Source organism: Cricetulus griseus, chromosome 4 (assembly GCF_003668045.3).
Source record: "Cricetulus griseus strain 17A/GY chromosome 4, alternate assembly CriGri-PICRH-1.0, whole genome shotgun sequence".
Taxonomy (NCBI): Eukaryota; Metazoa; Chordata; class Mammalia; order Rodentia; family Cricetidae; genus Cricetulus; species Cricetulus griseus.
Window position 1 is genome coordinate 114,467,076 of NC_048597.1, and position 19,753 is coordinate 114,486,828.

At 47.7% G+C, this 19,753-nt stretch overlaps 1 protein-coding gene across 4 annotated transcripts in view; it reads right to left on the minus strand.

Annotated features, from left to right (window-relative positions):
- Positions 1-19,753, minus strand: part of Hip1 (huntingtin interacting protein 1) — a 127,352-nt gene that overhangs the window by 7,430 nt on the left and 100,169 nt on the right. For all 4 annotated transcript variants that reach the window (XM_027416182.2, XM_027416185.2, XM_027416184.2 and 1 more), the window contains 16 exons: positions 19,640-19,712; positions 18,589-18,772; positions 17,379-17,467; positions 16,448-16,564; positions 15,767-15,868; positions 15,417-15,560; positions 14,577-14,712; positions 13,321-13,407; positions 12,936-13,043; positions 12,550-12,686; positions 9,440-9,550; positions 7,077-7,135; positions 6,787-6,880; positions 4,685-4,785; positions 3,143-3,248; positions 1,345-1,468 (listed from right to left, as the gene is read on the minus strand). In XM_027416182.2, coding sequence (XP_027271983.1) covers positions 1,345-1,468; positions 3,143-3,248; positions 4,685-4,785; positions 6,787-6,880; positions 7,077-7,135; positions 9,440-9,550; positions 12,550-12,686; positions 12,936-13,043; positions 13,321-13,407; positions 14,577-14,712; positions 15,417-15,560; positions 15,767-15,868; positions 16,448-16,564; positions 17,379-17,467; positions 18,589-18,772; positions 19,640-19,712 — 1,772 coding nt within the window. The remainder of the gene's footprint in view (positions 1-1,344; positions 1,469-3,142; positions 3,249-4,684; positions 4,786-6,786; positions 6,881-7,076; positions 7,136-9,439; positions 9,551-12,549; positions 12,687-12,935; positions 13,044-13,320; positions 13,408-14,576; positions 14,713-15,416; positions 15,561-15,766; positions 15,869-16,447; positions 16,565-17,378; positions 17,468-18,588; positions 18,773-19,639; positions 19,713-19,753) is intronic.

Here is a 19,753-nt window from a genome sequence, read left to right on the forward strand (position 1 = left end):
GGACTGAATTAAAAGGAGAAAAGTGGAAACTAGGTGTGGTTGACTGTAATCCCAGCACTATGGGAGCAGAGGCAGGAGGATCTCTGTGAGTTTGAAGACAGCCTGATCACATAGTGAGTTCCAGATCAGCCAGGGGTACATAGTAAGACCCCATTTCAAAAAACAAAAAACAGACAAAAAGAGAGCAGACAAAAAGAGAGCTGTCAAGCAAGGTTCGGGAGTGGGGATTAAGTACCAGCATTCACCTGTCTCTGCTTCCTGACTCAACGTTACCAGCTGCTCCACACTCCTGCCTGCCACTGTGCCTTCCCACCGCCATGGACTGCATCCTCACACTGAGCCACAATAAGCCCTACCTTCTTGATGCTTTTTTTTTTTTTTTTTTTTTTACACATTTATTAGTGTGTGTGCACACACACACACACGCATGTGTCGTGTGTCATGCTGTGAGAGTGGAGACAAAGAGAGGTCAGTACTCTTCTACCACGCGGGTCCTGGGCATGGAACACAGGTCATCAGCCTTGGCAGCAGTCACCTCTCAGCCATGCAGCCCAAATCCTTCCTTTTTAAAAGCTGCTTTTATCAGGGTCTTTGGTCTGTCCACAATAATGAGAAAATTAACTAATTCATTGGTAACCAGGGTCTGATTCTCTGGAGACAACTAGACCTCTAGTGACTTTTCTTTGACCTCAGGGAAGTATCGGGCAGAAAAATCTACTTAATAGCCTTCCACTCCAGCAAGGTGGTGGTGGCTCATGCGTTTAATCCTAGCACTAGGGAGGTAGAGGCAGGTGGATCTCTGAGTTCAAAGCCAGCCTGGTCTACAGAGTGAATTACAGGACAGCCAGGGTGGCATATTGAGACTCTGTCTCAAAAAGCCAGGGGGAAAAAGTCCTGCCCCAAGAGATTAGCACGGACGCAAAAAGACCGAAAGGACAACCTGCTTTGACACAAGCCAGGGAAGCATTCCAGGACTGAGCTATATCCCTGGATGTCTACACCCGTCCTAAGAATGTGTCTAGGAAGATCTGGGTAAGGTGGAACACACCTTTAATTCCTGAACTCGGGAGGCAGAGGCAGGTGGATCTCTGTGTGTTTAAGGCCAGGACTACACAGTGCGGTCCCGTCTCAAAGGGGCAGGGGGAGAGCTTGAGAGAGGAATAATGTTATGGGGGCGAATCAATAACGGGAGACCTGAACTCCGGCCCCACACACATTAGTAGACACGTGTGTGCATACCTACAAGCACACCACACATAAAAAAGAAAGAAGGAAAACGAATTTAGAAACACAGAACTACATTGAGATCACAGGGAAAGAGATCTGGAGTGGCTGAAAGGCTACCTGTCTCCTCAATCTGAGATTTGCCGGAGATGGTTGAGGCCACCACAGCCGCTGTGGCCTGGTTGACTCCCCGAGAGGCCTGCTGCAGCTGGGTCAGATTGAGGCTGCCCTTGTTAGCTTTAACCTGCCAGGAAAAGGATATTTATGTTCACAATACATCAGAAACAGCAAGGATGCGACCAAACAGCTGGCCTGGTGGCCCTCAGCAAATACGGACTGGACTGTTGTCACCAGTCAACCAGGGGACCAGCCCCTGACATGTCTAGAGTGGAAAGTGACCTCTGGCATATATATAGGTTGGGTTACTCTACACTCCGCTTGAACAGCTGTCTGCATGAACTTTTCCATGTGTGGAAAAACCTGGGATCCTAAGAAACAAGGGTAGAGTAAAGAACATTCATGGGGTGAAGTTCTGAGTCACTGGTGAGGAGACTGTGGTCAACAGCTTTGCAAGAAGGTTAAATGGGGTAGTGGTTCAAGTTCGGTGACACAGGAGGGGCAGGCTTTGGTCACATGGTCTGTAAGGGCCATGCCAGGTGACCTGTAGTCTGTGCTAAGCAGTTTACCAAATGTTTTGTTTTGTTTTAAATATTTATTACATATACAGTGTTCTGCCTACATGCCAGAAGAGGGTACCAGAGTGAATTGTAGACGGTTGTGAGCCACCATGTGGTTGCTGGGAATTGAACTCAGGACCCCTGGAAGAGCAGTCAGTGCTCTTAACCTCTGAGCCATCTCTCCAGCCCCATACTTTTTTTTTTTTTTTAAACTCAGGGTCTCACTTCGTAGCCTTGGCAAGCCTGCAGCTCAATATATAGACCAGGTTGGCCTCGAACTCAGAGGTCCACCTGCCTTTGCTTCCTGAGTGCAGGGATCAAAGTTATATAGCCTGGCTAACAGATACCATGTCTGGTGAACAGATACTGTTTGGATTTTGGATATTAGTGATGGAACCCAGGGCCATGTGCTGTAACACTGAGCCACCCCCCAGCCCCTCACTGGGAAATTCTAGGCAGGTGCTCTACACTGAGCCACCCCCCAGCCCCTCACTGGGGATTCTAGGCAGGTGCTCCACCACTGAGCCAAGGCCCCTGTCTCTTGCCAGCAGATCTGGAGCAAGTACTTTGTTAATATACTATGTTCTCAGACCATTTTAAGTTTTTATTATTTTATGATGTAGTATCTATGTGAAGGTGAGCATGCCATGCTGTGCATGTGGAAACCGGAGAACAGCTTTGGGGAAAGAACAACTTATGGGAGTAATTTCTGTCATTCCACCATGAAGGTCCCAGGGATCAAATTCAGTTTATCAGATTTGTCAACAAGTGCCTTTTCCTAACTACGCCATCCCACAGGACCTGCTTAAAAATTTTATTCTGAACCAAAGTCTTGTTAGGTTGCTCAGGTTGGCTCTAAATTCACTTTGAGCTAGCCTTTAACTTTTAATTCTCCTGTCTCATCTTCCTAAGTAGCTGGATGACAGGTCTTCGTCAACCTGGTCCACTCAATGCTCCTTGTATGATGTCATTGTTACCTGGAGGCTGGCGTGCCTGGGACCTTCAAAAGCTGCCTAATGACAGTGACAACAACAAGAATGAGCTGGGGCTCCTTGCTGGCATACACTAGGCTTTTTAAAGAGGTTGCTTTGGAACCCTTGAGAGGCCAAACTTTTATTCAGGACCCAGCCAAGTAGGGCTATGGATTATCACCCGATCTTGAGGCTGGTTCCTTGGCTCAAGTCCTCTCTAACTTAGCCTCACAGTGTGCTGGAGTACCCAGCACCACCAGCTGGTCTTACCTTGGATGCAGCCACAAGCTGGGCTGTGCTAGCAGCAATCTCATGTGAACACACCATCAGTTCCTCAAACTTCCCTTTGCCTTGGACCACGAGATCAGCAGCATCCCTGAGAACCCAGAAGAGACAGGAAGGATGAGGTTGCAGAGAGCAGAAACCATCAGGATCCCATAAGTCCCTGGCCAGACAGGAAAGGCAGCCTGTCCACTCCTATGTTGTCCTGGGAGACCCTAGGTCCCTTTCACACTTCCAGTACTAGTCACTTGGTTTTGTATTTATTTGTGTATATATGCATAGGTGTGTGTGTGTGTGTGTGTGTGTGTGAGAGAGAGAGAGAGAGAGAGAGAGAGAGAGAGAGAGAGAGAGAGAGAGAGAGAGCATGTGGAAGCCAGAAGTTCACCTCAGATATCTTTCCTCAGGTGTAGTTTGCTTTATTTAAAAAAAATTCTTTTTTTTAAATTTTGAGATAGGATTTCACTATATAGCCCTAGCTAGCCTCAAACTCACAGAGCTGCATCTGTTTTTGCCTGCCAAGTGCTACGATTGAAGGCATATGATCTTTCTTTTTGTTTTTCGAGACAAGGTCTCATTATATAGTTCTGGCTGTCCTAGAACTCACTCTGTAGACTAGGCTGACTTTGAATTCATAGAGATCCACATAGTCTCTGCCCCCTGAGTGCTGGGATTAAATGCATGTGCCACTATACCTGGCTGAGACACTGTGTTTTTGTTTTTGTTTTATTCCGAGACAAGATTTCTCTGTGTAGTCCTGGCTGTCCTGGAAGCAGCTCTGTAGACCAGGCTGGCCTTGAACTCACTGAGAACCGCCTGCCTCTGCCTCTGTGTCTCAAGTGCTGGGATTAAAGGCTCGAGCCACTAATGCCCAATGAGACACTGTCTCTTTATAGGAGTTGGGGCTGGCAGATTAGACCTAAACTGGCTGGCCAGTGAGTTCCAGGCATCCTTTGCCTCTGCCTTCCCAGTTCTGGGATCACCAATGCATGCCACACATATGGCTTTTTATGTGAGAGCCAGGGATTGAATTGAGGTCCTCAGAGTTACCATGCATGACTGCATGGCTGACCCATCTCCCAGCCCCACTTTCATTTTTAAAAACAATCTAGATTTTAAGAACCTTTTGGGTCAGGTATGGTATTGTACACCTTTGATTCCAGTGCTTGGGAGGCAGAGGCAGGTGAATCTATGTGAGTTCAAGGCCAGCCTGGTCTACATAGTGAGTTCCAGGCTAGCCATGGCCACATAGACTCTATCGCAAAAACCGAAACTGAAAGACCCAACACCAACAGACGTTTGGGATGACTGGGCTTGGCAAATTCTCTACCATTGAACTACCACATCAGAACTTTGCTACTATATAGGGTTTGTCATATAACCCAGGGTGGCCTCAGCCTCTCAAGTGCAGGGGTTACAGGTGGGTACCACCACACCTGGCTATGAGATGGATACTTTTTTCTCCCTTAGCAACTGTCTGGGGTGACTGGAATGGGGAAGGGGATACGGGGAGCCTTGGAGCAGGACACTTACACCATGATGGTAGCTCCCCAGCCAACAGCTTTGGAGGCAGATATAAGCCCTTCTGTCCACCGTGAGTTCTTTGCATAAAATTCTTTATGGGATGCGGTACCCTATAGAAGCAAACATACAGCAGCTTGGTTGGTTGTTTTTATTTTATTTTAATCTTTAAACATATTTCACGTATGAGTATTTGGATTGCATGTACATGTACTGCATGTGTGCAGAGGTCAGAAGATCTGGAGTTACAGATGGTTGTGAACTGCCATGTTGGGTGCTGGGAACTTTAGTCCTCTGCAAGAGCAACAAGTGCTCTTAAGCACTGGGCCATCTCTCTAGCCAGGGGTTGTTTTTAGACAGGCCTATGCTATTCCCCAATTCTTAGTCTTTCTGCCTCAACCTCCCAAGTGCTAGGACTATCGGCATGTTCCACCATACCAGGTTTTTTCTTTTTCTTAAAAGATTTTATTTATTTATTTATTATGTATACAACATTCTGCTTCCATGTATATCTGCACACCAGGAGAGGGCACCAGATCTCATTATAGATGGTTGTGAGCCACCATGTGGTTGCTGGGATTTGAACTCAGGACCTCTGGAAGAGCAGTTGGTGCTCTTAACCTCTGAGCCATCTCTTCAGCCCCCAGGGTTTTTCTTTTAAATCATGTTTATTTATATATTTTGTGTGTGCATGTGGGTGGACATGGAACATGTATGGAGATCAGAGGAAATCTTTTAGGAATTGGCTATTTTAATCATGTATGATCCGGAGCTTGAACTCATGTTGTTAGGCATGGCAGCATCCTTTCCTTGATGAACCATATTGCTCGTCTACTACCCAGCTATTAACTGCTTTTGTTTGTTTGTTTGTTTTTTTGAGACAGGGTTTCTCTATAGATCAGGCTAGTCTCTGCCTCTGCCTCCTGAATTCTGGGATTAAAGGCGTGTGCCACCACCAACCCTGCTTCTAATGGCTAATTTTTTTAGAATGCCTAACAAAGTGCTAAATGCCTTTACTCTCACTTTAGGTATAAGAAAACTAAGATGCAGTAAGGCAAAATAACATCCCTAAGGTCTTGGAGGTATGAATTAGAGTAAATTCCCATTTACTCTAAGATTTATTTATCTATTATGTATACAGTGTTCTGTCTGCATGTATGCCTACAGGCCAGAAGAGGGCACCAGATCTCATTACAGATGGTTGTGAGCCACCATGTGGTTGCTGGGAATTGAAACTCAGGACTCTGGAAGATCAGCCATTGATCTTAACTTTTGAGCCATCTCTCGAGCCCCTAAACCCCCAGCTTTTAAAAAAGATTTATTTTTAACTTTTAATGTGTGTTTGTGTAAGAACATGCAGGTGCCCTGTGATGCTAGAGGCTCTGATGCTCACCACCTGGTGTGGATGCTGGAACTGAACTCAGACCCTGCAGGAGATCAGGAAATGCTCATCCATCTTTCCAGCCCATAACGTTTTTGATTTGAGATAGGGTCTAAATGCATAGACCAGGCTGGCCTTGAACTCACAGAGTTCTGCTTGCCTTTGCCTCCCAATACTGGGAATAAACCACGCATGATTTTATGCAGAGTTTGAGGTGAAATCCATGTTTTTATAGATGCCAGGCAGGGACACTCCCAATCGAGCTACATCTTCAACTCAGGAAGGGGGTTTTGAGAGAAGGTCCAGCTACGCAGCCCATGCCAAGGTCAAACTTGAGATCCTTCTGCCTCAGCTTTATGAGCATTTGGATTATTTAAGGGGTTAAGTATCTGCAGGTCTGGGAATCTATAGGGACCTGTCTCCCATGTCTGAGGGATGACAGTACCAGGTTTAATCCTGGGATCTGCTCAGTTTCCCCTTGTCCTCAGTTATTCCTGGAAGACCTGGGAACAGTGTCAGTGGGATTTCCACAGCAGGTCTGTGTGGCCTCTGGGAGCTGGGGCTAGAAGGTACTGACTGATTGCTTCCTGAGGGCAGCAACTCTCAAATTCCCACAGTGGCTGGGAAATTTCCCTAAGAATGGCAGATCTGCCGGAGATGGCTGCCCAGTGTAAACCCAGATTCCAGCACACACACGTGGAGGGAAAGGAGCTGACAGCACAGTGCCCCTTACCCTGCCGCTTTCCACAATCTCCTTCTGGAGGTCCTTGGAGGTCACAACGAGGACCTTGATGGCTTGCATCAGGCTAGTACAGGAACCAAGGATCCTAGTAAAAAGAAAGGGTTGGTGATTGGGACACTTCTTAAGTCAGGAAAACTGTGAGTAGCAATGAGGGGCAGGAAACGGGTTGGGATTGCTGGAGGACTCTGAGGCAAAGCCTTGGGGGAAAGCCTGCTGGTGAGTGATAATTCACTGTGGACCCTGCTTTCAGGGAACCTTGGAACCACAAGGCTGGCACTGACCTTTCGTTCACCTCCAACTTGACTCCTGTGTCTCCTGCTCGGGATTTACTGAGTATTTCCTGTTAAAAAGAAGGAAATACTTCTTTTTATTTATAAAGAAAAATGGTTTCTTTTGTGTGTGTGTGTGTGTGTGTGTGTGTGTGTGTGTGTGTGTGTGTGTGTGTGTGTGTATTATTGGGAATTGAGCCCAGGCTTCCTGCATGCTAGGCAGGTGCTTTGTCTGATAAGCTACACCCCAGCCCCTCACTGGGGGATTCTAGGCAGGTGCTCTACCACTGGGCCACACCCCAGCCCCTCACTGGGGGATTCTAGGCAGGTGTTTTGATAAGCTAGATCTCAGTCCCTCTCTGGAGGAATTCTAGGCAAGCTACAGATTCCCACTCCAAGAAGCATGGTTTCCAAATGTATCATGAACCCGATCAACTACCACTGCCTTGATACGACAGATCCAACAATGTGTGGCAGCCTGGAAGGCTGAATCTAGCTATTTTCATCTCTGTCTTTGTGAGTCAGAAACCCCCAGACCTCTCATCTATCGATGGTAGACAGCTGGAGTTGACTGTTCCAGTCAGTGAGTCTTGACCTTGGCTCTCGGGCTGATGTTCATGAAACACCAAGAGCTGTGATACCTGACTACCAGGGGCTGCTGCTATCAAATCCACAAAGCAGGTGCTCACACCACAGCAGGGAGTGAGTCTTCTACCAAAGGAGAAGTCTCACTCACTCATATGAGTGAGACCCACTCAGTCTCTCCTGAGAAATTCTTTAACACTCATCAGGCCTCCTCTAATATCTTATTATGACAGTGATGAGCCGGGTGGTGGCGGCGGTGCATGTTTGGCAGAGGCAGGCAGATCTCTGTGAATTCGAGACCAGCCTGGTCTTCAAAGAGAGTTCCAGGACAGGCTCCAAAACCTACAGAGAAACCCTGTCTCGAAAAACAAAAAACAGAACAAAAAGATAGTGATGGCTATCTCTGTCAACTTGAAAACCTAGACTCACTCAACAAGACAGTCTCTCATTGAGTTGACTTGTGGGCACATCTGCCAGAGGGATGTCTTTTTTTTTTTTTTTTGGTTTTTCGAGACAGGGTTTCTCTGGCTTTGGAGGCTGACCTGGAACTAGCTCTTGTAGACCAGGCTGGTCTCGAACTCACAGAGATCCACCTAACTCTGCCTTCCAAGTACTGGGATTAAAGGCATGCACCACCACCGCCCGGTTGAGGGATGTCTTAATTAAGTTAGAGGGATGTCTTAATTAAGTTAACTGATGTGGGGAAGACCCAGTCCACTGTGGGCAGCACCATTCCCTAGACAGGTGGCCCTGAACTGTGTAAGAGTAGAGAGATCTAGTTGAGCACAAGCAAGCAATCAAACACATATGTATTAATGCTCTCTGCTCTTTACTGTGGATGGGATGAGATGAGCTGCTTCCATCTCCTGCCTCTGTGACTTCCTTGCTCCTGCCATGGTGACGTCCCTGTAGTGCCCTCAAACTATAAATAAAAATAGGCCCTTCTTTCCTAAGTTGCTTTTCATTAAGATGTTCTATCACAGCAACAGAAATGAAACTAAATCAATGGCCATTCTACAGAAACAGAATCTAAATCCAGGCATAACTCACCTAAGTTATCAGCTAGCCTGGAAATTGAACCTGGGTGGCCTGACACCAAAACATCCAACCTCGGAGGAAACTGCTCATCTTTTTCCATAAGGACCTCGTTTTCTTCCCTTCATTGATGCAGTGAGTGACACTGGCCTCTGATTTCTCTTCCTTTTTGAGACAGTATCTCACATAGCCCAGGCTGAGGACAACCTTAAACTCATGAACCTCCTGTCCCCACCACCACACTTGGCAGTTCTGGCTTCTTTGGCAGGAGACTAAGACATTCCCAAGGTGCAGCACTGACCAAAGGAATAGATGGGAATATTGCTGTGGGAAATCCTACAGAGTCCTCACTGAAAGGTTCAGGCATTATGCTGGCCTGCCCCTGTTACCTAGTGGAATACACTCAGGCAATACCCTGGTCAGCCCAAGGTTCCATGGGAAAGAAGTCTGCACGCAGGTACAGAGGACCCCTTTAAAAGATAGGCTCTCTGCCCCTTTACGCTTTCTCTCTCTCTCTCTCTCTCTCTCTCTCTCTCTCTCTCTCTCTCTCTCTCCTCTCTCTCTCTCTGTGTGCTCCCCCGTCTCTCTGTTCCCCGCTCTGTCTCTCTATGGCGACCGGCCATGGCGGTCAGCCATTACCCTGTTCCTCTTCTTAGTCTCCCCATTCTACCTGGGCCTTATAATAAACTTATAGTCAATATGTCTGTCTCAGCAATTTCTCTTTTCTTCTTTTTAAACAAAAGAATAACACTCACCTCTATCCGGTTGGTGGCAGCTTCAATGGCAGCTGAAGTGGCAGCCATCTCCTTGTCCACAAGGTCACCCAGCTCTTCTTGTTTTATGTCTAGACCTCTTGGCAGCAGTTCCTACAAGCAGAATTGCAATGGTTAGAAGGACACTTGGCATTTTCTTTGCTTTCTTTTGGCCCTTTCATGGGACCCATCTATAAGGCATGGAAGGCAGGGTCTGTCACAGACTCCACCTGGAACTTTCCATGATATGAATGTTGCAGATTATCAATTAAAGATGTGTTACATTCTTTTATGCTGTAAAACATTTGTTTAATGATGCAAAGACGTGTTGCATCTTTTTATGTTGCATTTGTTTAACTCTGTGAAGCTGTGTTACTTTGCCTGTCTAAAACACCTGACTGGTCTAATAAAGAGCTGAACAGCCAATAGCAAGGCAGGAGGAAGGCTAGGTGGGGATGGCAGGCAGAGAGAATAAATAGGAGAAATCTGGGGCCAGGCAGCTAGTTACACAGCAATGGAATAAGAAAGAAAGAATGGAAGCCGGGCGGTGGTGGACCATGCCTTTAATCCTAGCACTCGGGAGGCAGAGGCAGGCGGATCTCTGTGAGTCGAGGCCAGCCTGGTCTACAAAGTGAGTGCCAGAACAGGCTCCAAAGCTACACAGAGAAATGCTGACTCAGAAAAAAAAATTTAAGAAAGAAAGAATGGTATATAAAAAGTCCAGAGGCAAAAGGTAGATGGGATAATTTAAGAAAAGCTGTCTAGAAACAAGCCATGCTAAGGCTAGTTATTTATAAATAAGAATAAGTTTCAATGTGATTATTTGGGAGCTGGATGGCTGGTTCCCCGAAGAGCAAAACAAAACAATATGGATCATCATGTTCCTCCCTTCTCTGCACATCTCAAAACCACATCCAGCTGGGAGGCCACCAGTCCCCAACCCTACAGAGCCACTCAGCTACAGTTACTGTTAACCTTGATTGTCAACTTGATGGGACTTAGGATCACCATGGAAACAGACCTCTGGGCATGTCTGTGAGGGAGTTTCTAGATTGGGAAGACCCACTTGAATGTGAGTGGTACCATCCCATGGCTTTGGGTTTGGACTGAATAAAAAGAAGAAACAGAGCTGAGCACCAGCATCCATCTCTCTGTTTCCTGATGGTGGATGCAATGTGGGTAGCTGCCTTATGCTCTGCTACCACACCTTCTCCAACAAAGCCTCAAAATGAGAGCCAAAATAAACAAACTCATCCTATAGCTGCTTTTGTGAAGTTTTTTCCATCCCATATGGAGGGATGCTCTCTCAGCCTGGACACATGGGGGAGGGCCTAGGCCCTGCCCAGGATAGTATGACAGACTTTGGGGATCCCCCATGGAGTGCCTTACCCTCCCTGGGGAGCAGAGGGTGGATGGGGTGGGGACTGGTGGGGAGTGGAGGAGATGGAGCAGGGATGGACATGTGAAGCAGGCTTGTTTCTAATTTGAACTAATAAAAAATAATTTCTTGGAAAAAAAGATTTATTTAGCTATTTTATATATATAACATTCTGCCTGTAGTATGCCTGCATGCCAGAAGAGGACATTGCAGATGGTTGTGAGCCACCATGTAAGTGCTGGGAATTGAACTCAGGTCCTCTGGAAGAACAGCCAGTGCTCTTAACCATTTAGCCATCTCTCCAGCTCTTTGTCAGGTATTTGTAACGGCAACAAGAAAATAGACTAATATAGGCCCTAACATCATAGATACAGATATCAACTGTATTTACTAATGGGAGGGTTTGTCTTTGAGACAGGGTTTCACTATGTAGATGAGACTGGCCTCAAACCCACCTGCCTCTGATGTTGAGCATTGAGATTAAGAGAGTGAGCTACAACACCTGTCCCCCCTCACCCTTTATTTTTCCTGAGACAGGGTTTCTCTGTGTAGCTCTAGCTGTCCTGGAACTCACTTTGTAGACCAGGCCAGCCTTGAACTCAGAGATCCATCTGCTTCTGCCTCCCAAGTGCTGAGATTAAAGGTGTGTGCCACCACATATTTTTTTAAAACAACAACAACAACAACAACAACAACAACAGGGTCTCATGAAGCCTGGGTTAGCCTTAAACTCTCCACACAGCCCTTACTGGCATTGAATTCCTGATCCTTCTGCCTCAGCATCCCAAGTGCTGGCATAGACAGTCATCACCATGCCCAGTCATCTTACTACTAAAATAGATCTCTGCTTTGGCTATAGTGCACTGAATAGAAACAGCTGCTTTCAATTTTCTTTCTTGAAGAATTCATGCATTTTTGTACTTCCAAGAATACCTAATGCAAATTCTTCGTGTGTGCATGGCCACGTGTGTGTGCAGATGTGCATGTCCATGTGTGTATGGAGCCCAGAGGCCAACTTCAGGTGTCGTTTCTCAGGAACCATCCATCTTTTTACCCAAGACTTACTTACTTACTCTTCACTGGCTGGTGATTTTACCAAGTAGGCCAGGTTGCCTGGCTGGAGAGCCCTAGGAGTCTGCCTCTGACTGTCCAGCCATGTGGGTTCCAAGTCTGTACCAGCATGCTCAGCCATTTCTCTTTTCCCTTTTTAATATGGGCTCTGCAGATTGAACTCATGATCTCATGCATTTTAGGCAATTACTTGATCCAGTGAGCCGTCTCCCCAGTCCCAGCCAAAGTTATTTTGTGGATACCCAACACACACACTACATCTCCATGGACAGGCATGGTGGTGTGTGTGCCTGCAATCCTAGTACATGGCAGGTGGGTGTGGGAGAATCAGCCATTCCAGGTTATTCTTGGATACGTGATAAGTTCTAGGCTAGGCTGGTCTATACCAGACCATCTCATAGACAAACAGAAAAGCAAACAGGGTTGGGGATGTGGCTGAATTAGCACAGTGCTTGTCTAGCAGGCTTGAAGTCCTGAGTTCCATTCCCAGGGCCACATAAAGGAGATACAGTGGTCTAGGCCTGTACCCAGGAGACGGAGGCAAGAAGAGAGGAGTTCAGGGTCATCCTTGGCTACATAGAATTTGAGGCCAGCCTGGGCTACATGACACCTTGTCTCAGACAACTAAACAATAACAAGAAGCAAATCATGGCACTAACCATACCTCACCAATGGCCTCAATCTTGCGGAGGCAGTTCTTCATGGCTGTGCTGTCAGCTTTCTCCATGGCTTCCTCTTCCTCCAGGGAGAACAGATAGGCTAGGGTTTCCTTGCCATACTGCCTACAGGCCTCTGTCAGAGCTGAAGACAGGAGAGAGATGTTTATTTTATTTTATTTGGTTTTTTGAGACAGGGTTTCTCTGTGGCTTTAGAGGTTGTCCTGAACTCGCTCTGTATACCAGGCTGGCCTCAAACTCACAGAGATTGGCCTGCCTTTGCCTCCCTTGTGCTGGGACTAAAGGCACGTGCCACCACTGCCCGGCTGAGAGAGATGTCTAAATGCCTCCTGTTTTCCTTGCTCTCAGGGGTATCCCCTCCACTGATACTCACAGTCAGCTGGCTCTGGTGGGGCCCGGAGGCTGGTGGCACTCCCCTGAATGATGGTGTCACTGGTCAAGTTGGCAAGCAGGGTTATTGAGTGTAGAAGCTCACTGATATCTACAGGGAAGGGAAGTAAACTCTCAGTCCCAATGGTGGCATGGGGCTATAGGCTCCTGAATGCAGTTACCCCCAGAGGCCAGAAGAGGGCGGCAAATCCCTTGGAGCTGGGGTTTCAAGCAGCTGTGAGCAGCTGAGGTGAGGTGGGTGCAGAACAGAACCTGGGTTCTCTGCAAGAGGGAGTACCCCTTGGCCATCTCTTCAGTCCCCTTTGTACATATTTGAACCTGGCCTGGTTGCCCTTAGTGACAGAGCCCATGTTCTCTGTTCCTCTTACCTTCTGGACAGGCCAGATACTGGCTGCAGCTCTTTTCCAGTTGCTCAAGGCAGCTGGAAACAGCCTTGACTTTGGAGAGAAGGTGATCTGAGGGAAGACATGGCAACATCTGAACAAGAGTTCTCACAATTTGCTCTACATAAGCAGCTGAGTGAGCGGGTGTCCCATTGAGTCCCTGCCCCAGGGGCTTTTCCTTAGATAGAGGGAGAGCTGCGGGCTGTGCTCATGCTAATGTGATGGACATAATCTATTTACTTTTCTTTCTTTCTTTCTTTCTTTCTTTCTTTCTTTCTTTCTTTCTTTCTTTCTTTCTTTCTTTTCTTTCTTTCGAGATGGGGTCTCAGGTAACCCAGGCTGGCCTTGAAGTCACCAAGTAGCCAGGGATGGCCTTGAACTTCTGACCTTCCTGCCTCCTTCCCCAAAGTGCTGGGATTATAGGCATATACCATCAGACATATGGTACTAGAACTAGAACCCAGGGCTTTGTGCAAGCACAGCAAGCACTCTACCCACTGAGCCATGTCCCCATTATTGATAATAATTTCAATAGTGTATTGATATTATTATTATTATTATTATTATTATTATTATTATTATTATTATTATTATTATATCATCGAGACAGGATCTCACTATATAGCTCTGTCTGTCCTGGAACTGCCTCTGCCTCCCGAGTATAAGTTCATGTTCCAAAGCTTGGTTTCCCAGTTTTGGTGTTACTTTAGGGGGCGATGGAAATGTAGGAGGTGGAGTCTACTGGGGGGAGCAGGTCACCCGAGGCAGATCTTGGGATCAGTTTTTCCTGCCTATTCCCTGTCTTGCTTTCTGCTCAGTCCACACCATGATTATGAACAACCTCCACCACATGTTCTCACAACCACGCAGAGAGCTGCTTTTCCTTTTCCATGCCTTCCTCTTCACTGTAGACCAGAACCTTCTGAAACTGTGGGTCAAATGAACCTTTTATTCCTTAAGTCATTTCTGTCATGCACTACGGTCAGAGTGGTACAGTTAACAACCAGGACACTGGCTGAGGCTGTGGCTGTCTCACCTGCCAGGCTTACAAAGTCACAACCACTCAGGCAGTATGCCACAGAGCTTCTGATTTAACTGGCCTAGAATGGAGAGCGGGCACACCCCAGGGGCTCTGGCATGCAGCTGGGCTGAGGACCCCTGAGCTATGCTTCCTGTGGCATTCAACCCCAACAGGAAGCACCAGGCTGCTGGGCCCAGCAGGTGGGCATCTAGAAGACTACCTGTGGACCCTGCACAGCTGATGAGAGCAGGCTCTTCAAGCTGGCTCAGTGCCTCCTGTATCTCACGCTCCGCAGCCTTCCTGGACCCTGCCAAGAGTATTTTCCTCTGGTCCTTTACCTGTTGGCACATGGATTCCTAGAAAAAAGGCCAGGGAGGCGAGAGTCAGCCAGGTACACCACAATGAAATACAAGCAGCATCCGCCTGGGACCACACTGGGATTCCTGGCCTCTCATGGTGGCGCTAATGAGATCCAAGCTGGCCAGCTCCATGCAGAAAACACCTGATCTTGATTCACAGGTGTGTATAATGGACCAGTGACAAACCTGAGGATTGCTAATATCGTCATCTTGATTAAGAGAAGCCTGGATTAATATAGCACACCTCTGGCTGTGTCGTTGAGAGTATTTCTAGACATAACTAGATCCCAGCACGGATCCTCTGGCACTGAGCCTCCAAACCATTTCTCTAGCCCATATTTTATGAGGTAGGGCCTCTTGTATCTCAGGCTGGCCTCAAACTCAGTATTAAGGAGCTGAGGATAACTGAACTCCGGATCCTCCTGTCTCCACTTCCTGAAAGCTGGCATTACAGGTGTACACCTGCATACTCAGTTGATGTGGTCTGCAGACTAAACCCAGGGCCTAGTGCACCTTGGACAAGTGCTCTGCCCACTGAGGTACATCCCTGGCCCACACACACCGTGCTTATCCAAAGAGGCACTTGGCTTTAGGAACTGTGTCCACAGAAAGCCTTGGCCATCAGGCCCAATGGCCTTGAGCCCTTCATGGCACATCTGTCTCTGGCATCCACGGCGTCCCGGTGGATGTCTGTTACTTGCCTGGGCACTGGCCAGTTTGATCTTCGTGCTTTCCAGCTGGTCTCGGAGGGCTGAGAACTCTTCCTCTCTCTGAGCTGCAGCAGTTACCAGGCTGCCCTGTTCCTTCTCCAGTTCAGCGATCTGTGTCAGCCACTTCGCTTCAGACTGCAGAGGTCACCAAGTGGAAACAGGGAGAAACTGAGGAAATTAAATGGTTCCCTCGCTGGGCCTCCAGACCCAACTCCTGGCTCCAAAGGGCAGGAGGTGTCCATGTGCCTATCACTGCCTCAAAGAGTAAGTACAGATTATAACTGGGGCCAGAGGGCTCATGGGAGGGCCTGAGGCACCAGAGGGAGAGGACAGTGGCTCACCTGGGCAGAGGTTTCCAGGCTGCTGTGGAGGACCTGCAGCTCTTGTCTGCTGCTGGCTAGTTCGTGCTTCAGGTTTTCTAGAACATCCTGTTGCTCTTGAGTCTGAATTGGAGGCAAAACAGGAACGCTGTGAGCTGGGGAGTCATGAGAGGGAACGCACATATATTCATTTCCCAAGCTATTGATTGAGACTGTACCCCACTGGATCTAAGTTACAAGTGTGGGTGTAACAGGCAGGCTAGACGGTGATAACCCAGACCTTGGCAACAACTTTTCTTTTTCAACAGTAATTTTGAAGATTAGTTTGCCAGCCATTAGTAAGAATTGATGACTAACATGGAACATACAATGAGGTCCTCTCATCCATGCCTGCCTCAAAGCTCAGGGGATGACTGCGTGGCTCATCGTGCGTGGCTGTTGATCTAGATGATCTGAGTTCAAAGCCTTAGACCCACAAAGTACAAGAAGAGACCCTAAACCCACAAGCTGCCCTCTGACTTCGACATGCATGCTGTTATGTGTACATGTACACACTCATCTATCTATCTATCTATCTATCTATCTATCTATCTATCTATCTATCTATCTATCTATCTATCCACACACACAACGATAACACTAATAAAAGCCCACTTCCAATAGACACCTCCCTCCTCCATCCCAAGTGCCTCTCATGCTCACCTTCCGCTGGGCCTGGTCACTTACACGTGCAAAGGAATCTTCTAGTTCTTTTTTCTCTCTTTCCAAATCCACCTGGGCTTGCCTGGCCACGGACACCTGTTTGGTGACCTCTGCATTCTGAAAGGGCAGAAGAGCGTACTGAGCTGACATCTCTCAGACTCAACCCCCATCTTCTCTCTAGTACCAATGACTTCTAGCAGACAATGAGTATTAAGGGGATGGACACAGGAGAAGGTTTCTCCTACCCAGAGGGAAGCCAGAATGAAGCCATGACCTTCAGATGTTAGACTTTTGGGTATTTACAAAAATACACAGACGGGGTAAGGGTCTGGTTGTCTGGTGGCTTGAAAATCACTATGCAGCCCCAGGCTAACCTCAGACTCAGAGCAATCCTTCTGCCTCTGCTTCCCAAGTTTGGGGATTGCAAGTGTGAGACAGTATTCTGACTTGTTTATTTTTTGAGACAGGGTCTCACTATTTAGTCCTGGCTTCCCTGGAGTGCTGGGTTTGAAGCCATGTGCCTCCACAGAGGATCCTGCCTCTGCTTTCTGATAAAATTACAGGTGTGTTCCCTTATGCCCAGCTCAAATGAGGGGTAATTCTAACTGTGATTGGCACACAAGACGGAACTCAAGAAGATGCAATAGGTTGGGGTTAAGAAATGGGAGTGCCAGAGCTGGAGGATGGCTAAGTGGTTAAGAGCACTGGCTGGTCTTTCAAAGCATCCAGATTTGCTTCCCAGCACCCACACCGGGTGGGTCACTATTGCCTGTGACTTCAGCTTCAGAGGATCTGACGCCCTCTTTTGGCCTCCTCAAGCAACTACACACATGTGCACATACACACACAGAGGAAGAATAAATAGTAGGTCTGCACCGTTTCTCCTATGAGGCGAGGTATGTGGAAGAACTAGAGGGGTCAAAGTTCCTACCTTCCGCAGCAGGTCAGCATGGTTCTGAACCAGCTCACTGTACTTCTCTTTAAGCTTGCTATACCGCTGTTCGTTGGCCTGGGCCTTTCCTGCATTGTGAAAGACCAAGGTGAGGCCTTTGCCCTGGCTGGGATCCCCCATCCTCCCTCCAATAAGCTGGGTCCCTAAATGTTTTTATCTTTATTTTCTCTTTGACACAGGGTTTCTCTGTGTAACAGCTCAGGCTGTCCTGGAACTTGCTCTGTCGACTAGGCTGGCCTCGAACTAAGAGATCCACTGCCTCTTCCTCCTGAGTGCTTTTTTTTTTTTTTTTTTAAAGACATGGTCTCATGTAACCCAGGCTGGCCTCAAACTGGCTATGTTGCCAACATGACTTTGAACCTCTGATCCTCCTGCTTCTATCTCCTGGAACTACAGGTGTCCACCACTTCACTCAGCTAGAAGTTGTCTAATTAATTTAGGTTTTTTTGGGAGACAAGGTCTTGCTACACAAACCAAGCTAGCATTATGGTCATCCTCCTGCCTCAGTCTCCCGAGTTCTGGAATTACAGGTAAGCACCTGTACTACACCGGACATAAAATTTGTCTCCTTTAAGTAAACATTCCTCTGATTAAAATTCTTCTGTAAACTGATGCCTACAAACACAGTGTGGTGGTTTGAAAGAAAATGGTCCTCAAAGGGAGTGGCACCATTAGAAGGTGTGGCCTTGTTGGAGGAAGTGTGTCACTATGAAGTGGGCTTTGAGGTCTCCTGTGCTCAAGCTATTCCCTGTGAGATATTCCTGTGCAGGCACTTCCTGTTGCCTGCAAGTCAGGATGTATTAACTCTCAGCTCTGCTCTAGAGCAGAGCATGTCTGCGGGCAACTTTCCATGTCCCACCAATTAGAAATGTTTTCCTCGAGTTGCCATCGTCACGGTGTCTCTTTACAGCAATAGAAACCCTAACTAAGAATCACAGCATCCACGTCAGCAGGGCTTTAAGGTTTATGTTTACTCTTCCTGGTCAGGTCTTTATCCTATTGCTCTAGTACAAGTTGCCCCTCCCAGGAGAGGAACTCCCATCACCACTGTGTCCTTGGTTGCTGCAGGCCCTGCTGCACCAAACCTGCCCCTGCATTTGAGGGAAAGAGCCAACACCTAGGGCTTTCTTTGTGGGAAGTAGCAGCGACCTGCCCTGCTTGACCCACACCCCCAGTCCCAGCCCCTCACTCTCTATCTCAGTCAGGCTGCGCTGTGCCTTCTCCGTGTCCTCTCGCTGCCTCTTCAGCTCATCCAGCTCTGTGCGCAGGAACTCGCAGTCATCGGTAGCCTGTCGTCCCAGGTGCTGTTGTTCCGCCAGCTCTGCCTCCAACTCACTCACACGGCCCTTCAGCTGTAGCATGGCCCGCTGGCTCTGTGAGGGACACGCTGGTGAAGAACCTGCTACTGTGAGGCTGCCCCTTGGGGCACTAGGCAGGACAGGAATGACTTATCTCTTTGCTGGCACTTACCAATTGTTGTTGATCTCTGTATCTTCACATTTCCTGACCCACAGATCCAACCAACCAGACAGAGAACTTTTTTTTTTGTTTTTGTTTTGGTGCTCTGGGTAGGGAGTCTTATTCATGTTAGGCCAGTAGCTGTACTGCGGAGCCACACTCCCAGCCCCTTACTGGGGGATTCTAGATAGGTGCTCTACTGCTCAGCCACTCCTCCACCCCATCCCCAATCCTTGACTGAGGGACTCTAGGCAAGCCCTCCACTAATGAGCCATGCCTCCAGTCCCTTCCTGGGGCTCTCTACAACTGAGCCATACTTGTAAGGCCATCACAGTGCCTAGTAAATTCTGAGCAGGCACGCTAAGGCTGAGGCATATCATCCACCCCTTACTGAGTGATTCTAGGTAGGTGCTCTATCACACTCCAAGTCCTGCACTGATAGATTTAGACAAATTATCTATCACTGATCTACGGCCCCAGTTCCTAAGTCAAGCTTTCTCAAGGACCTTATGAGAAAAATTAGTCTTCCTTATTACTGTCTGACAGCCAAGCCGTAATCACGGCTCACAGGGACGCTGGTACCCCGCTTAACTGTCATCTTAAAGTCACATGTCACGGCAATGAATTCTAATTGAGACCTTGAGATGACCAAATCCACTGGCTTTGTTGCTCCTATTAATTAACCCATCCTCAGATGGGGTCCAGTTAATATCATGAGACATGGATAATTCCAAGTACCCCGTGCCAGTGGAGCCCAAGTGTGGAAGGGTCTGAGCACACACCTCCATCTTCACGCTGTCCAGCTGTCCTGTCAGTCCACTGATCTCTCTGTACAGCCGTTCAATCAAGTGGTCCCTGTGAAGAAAGGAACAGGCTTGGTGTCACTATGTCCCACC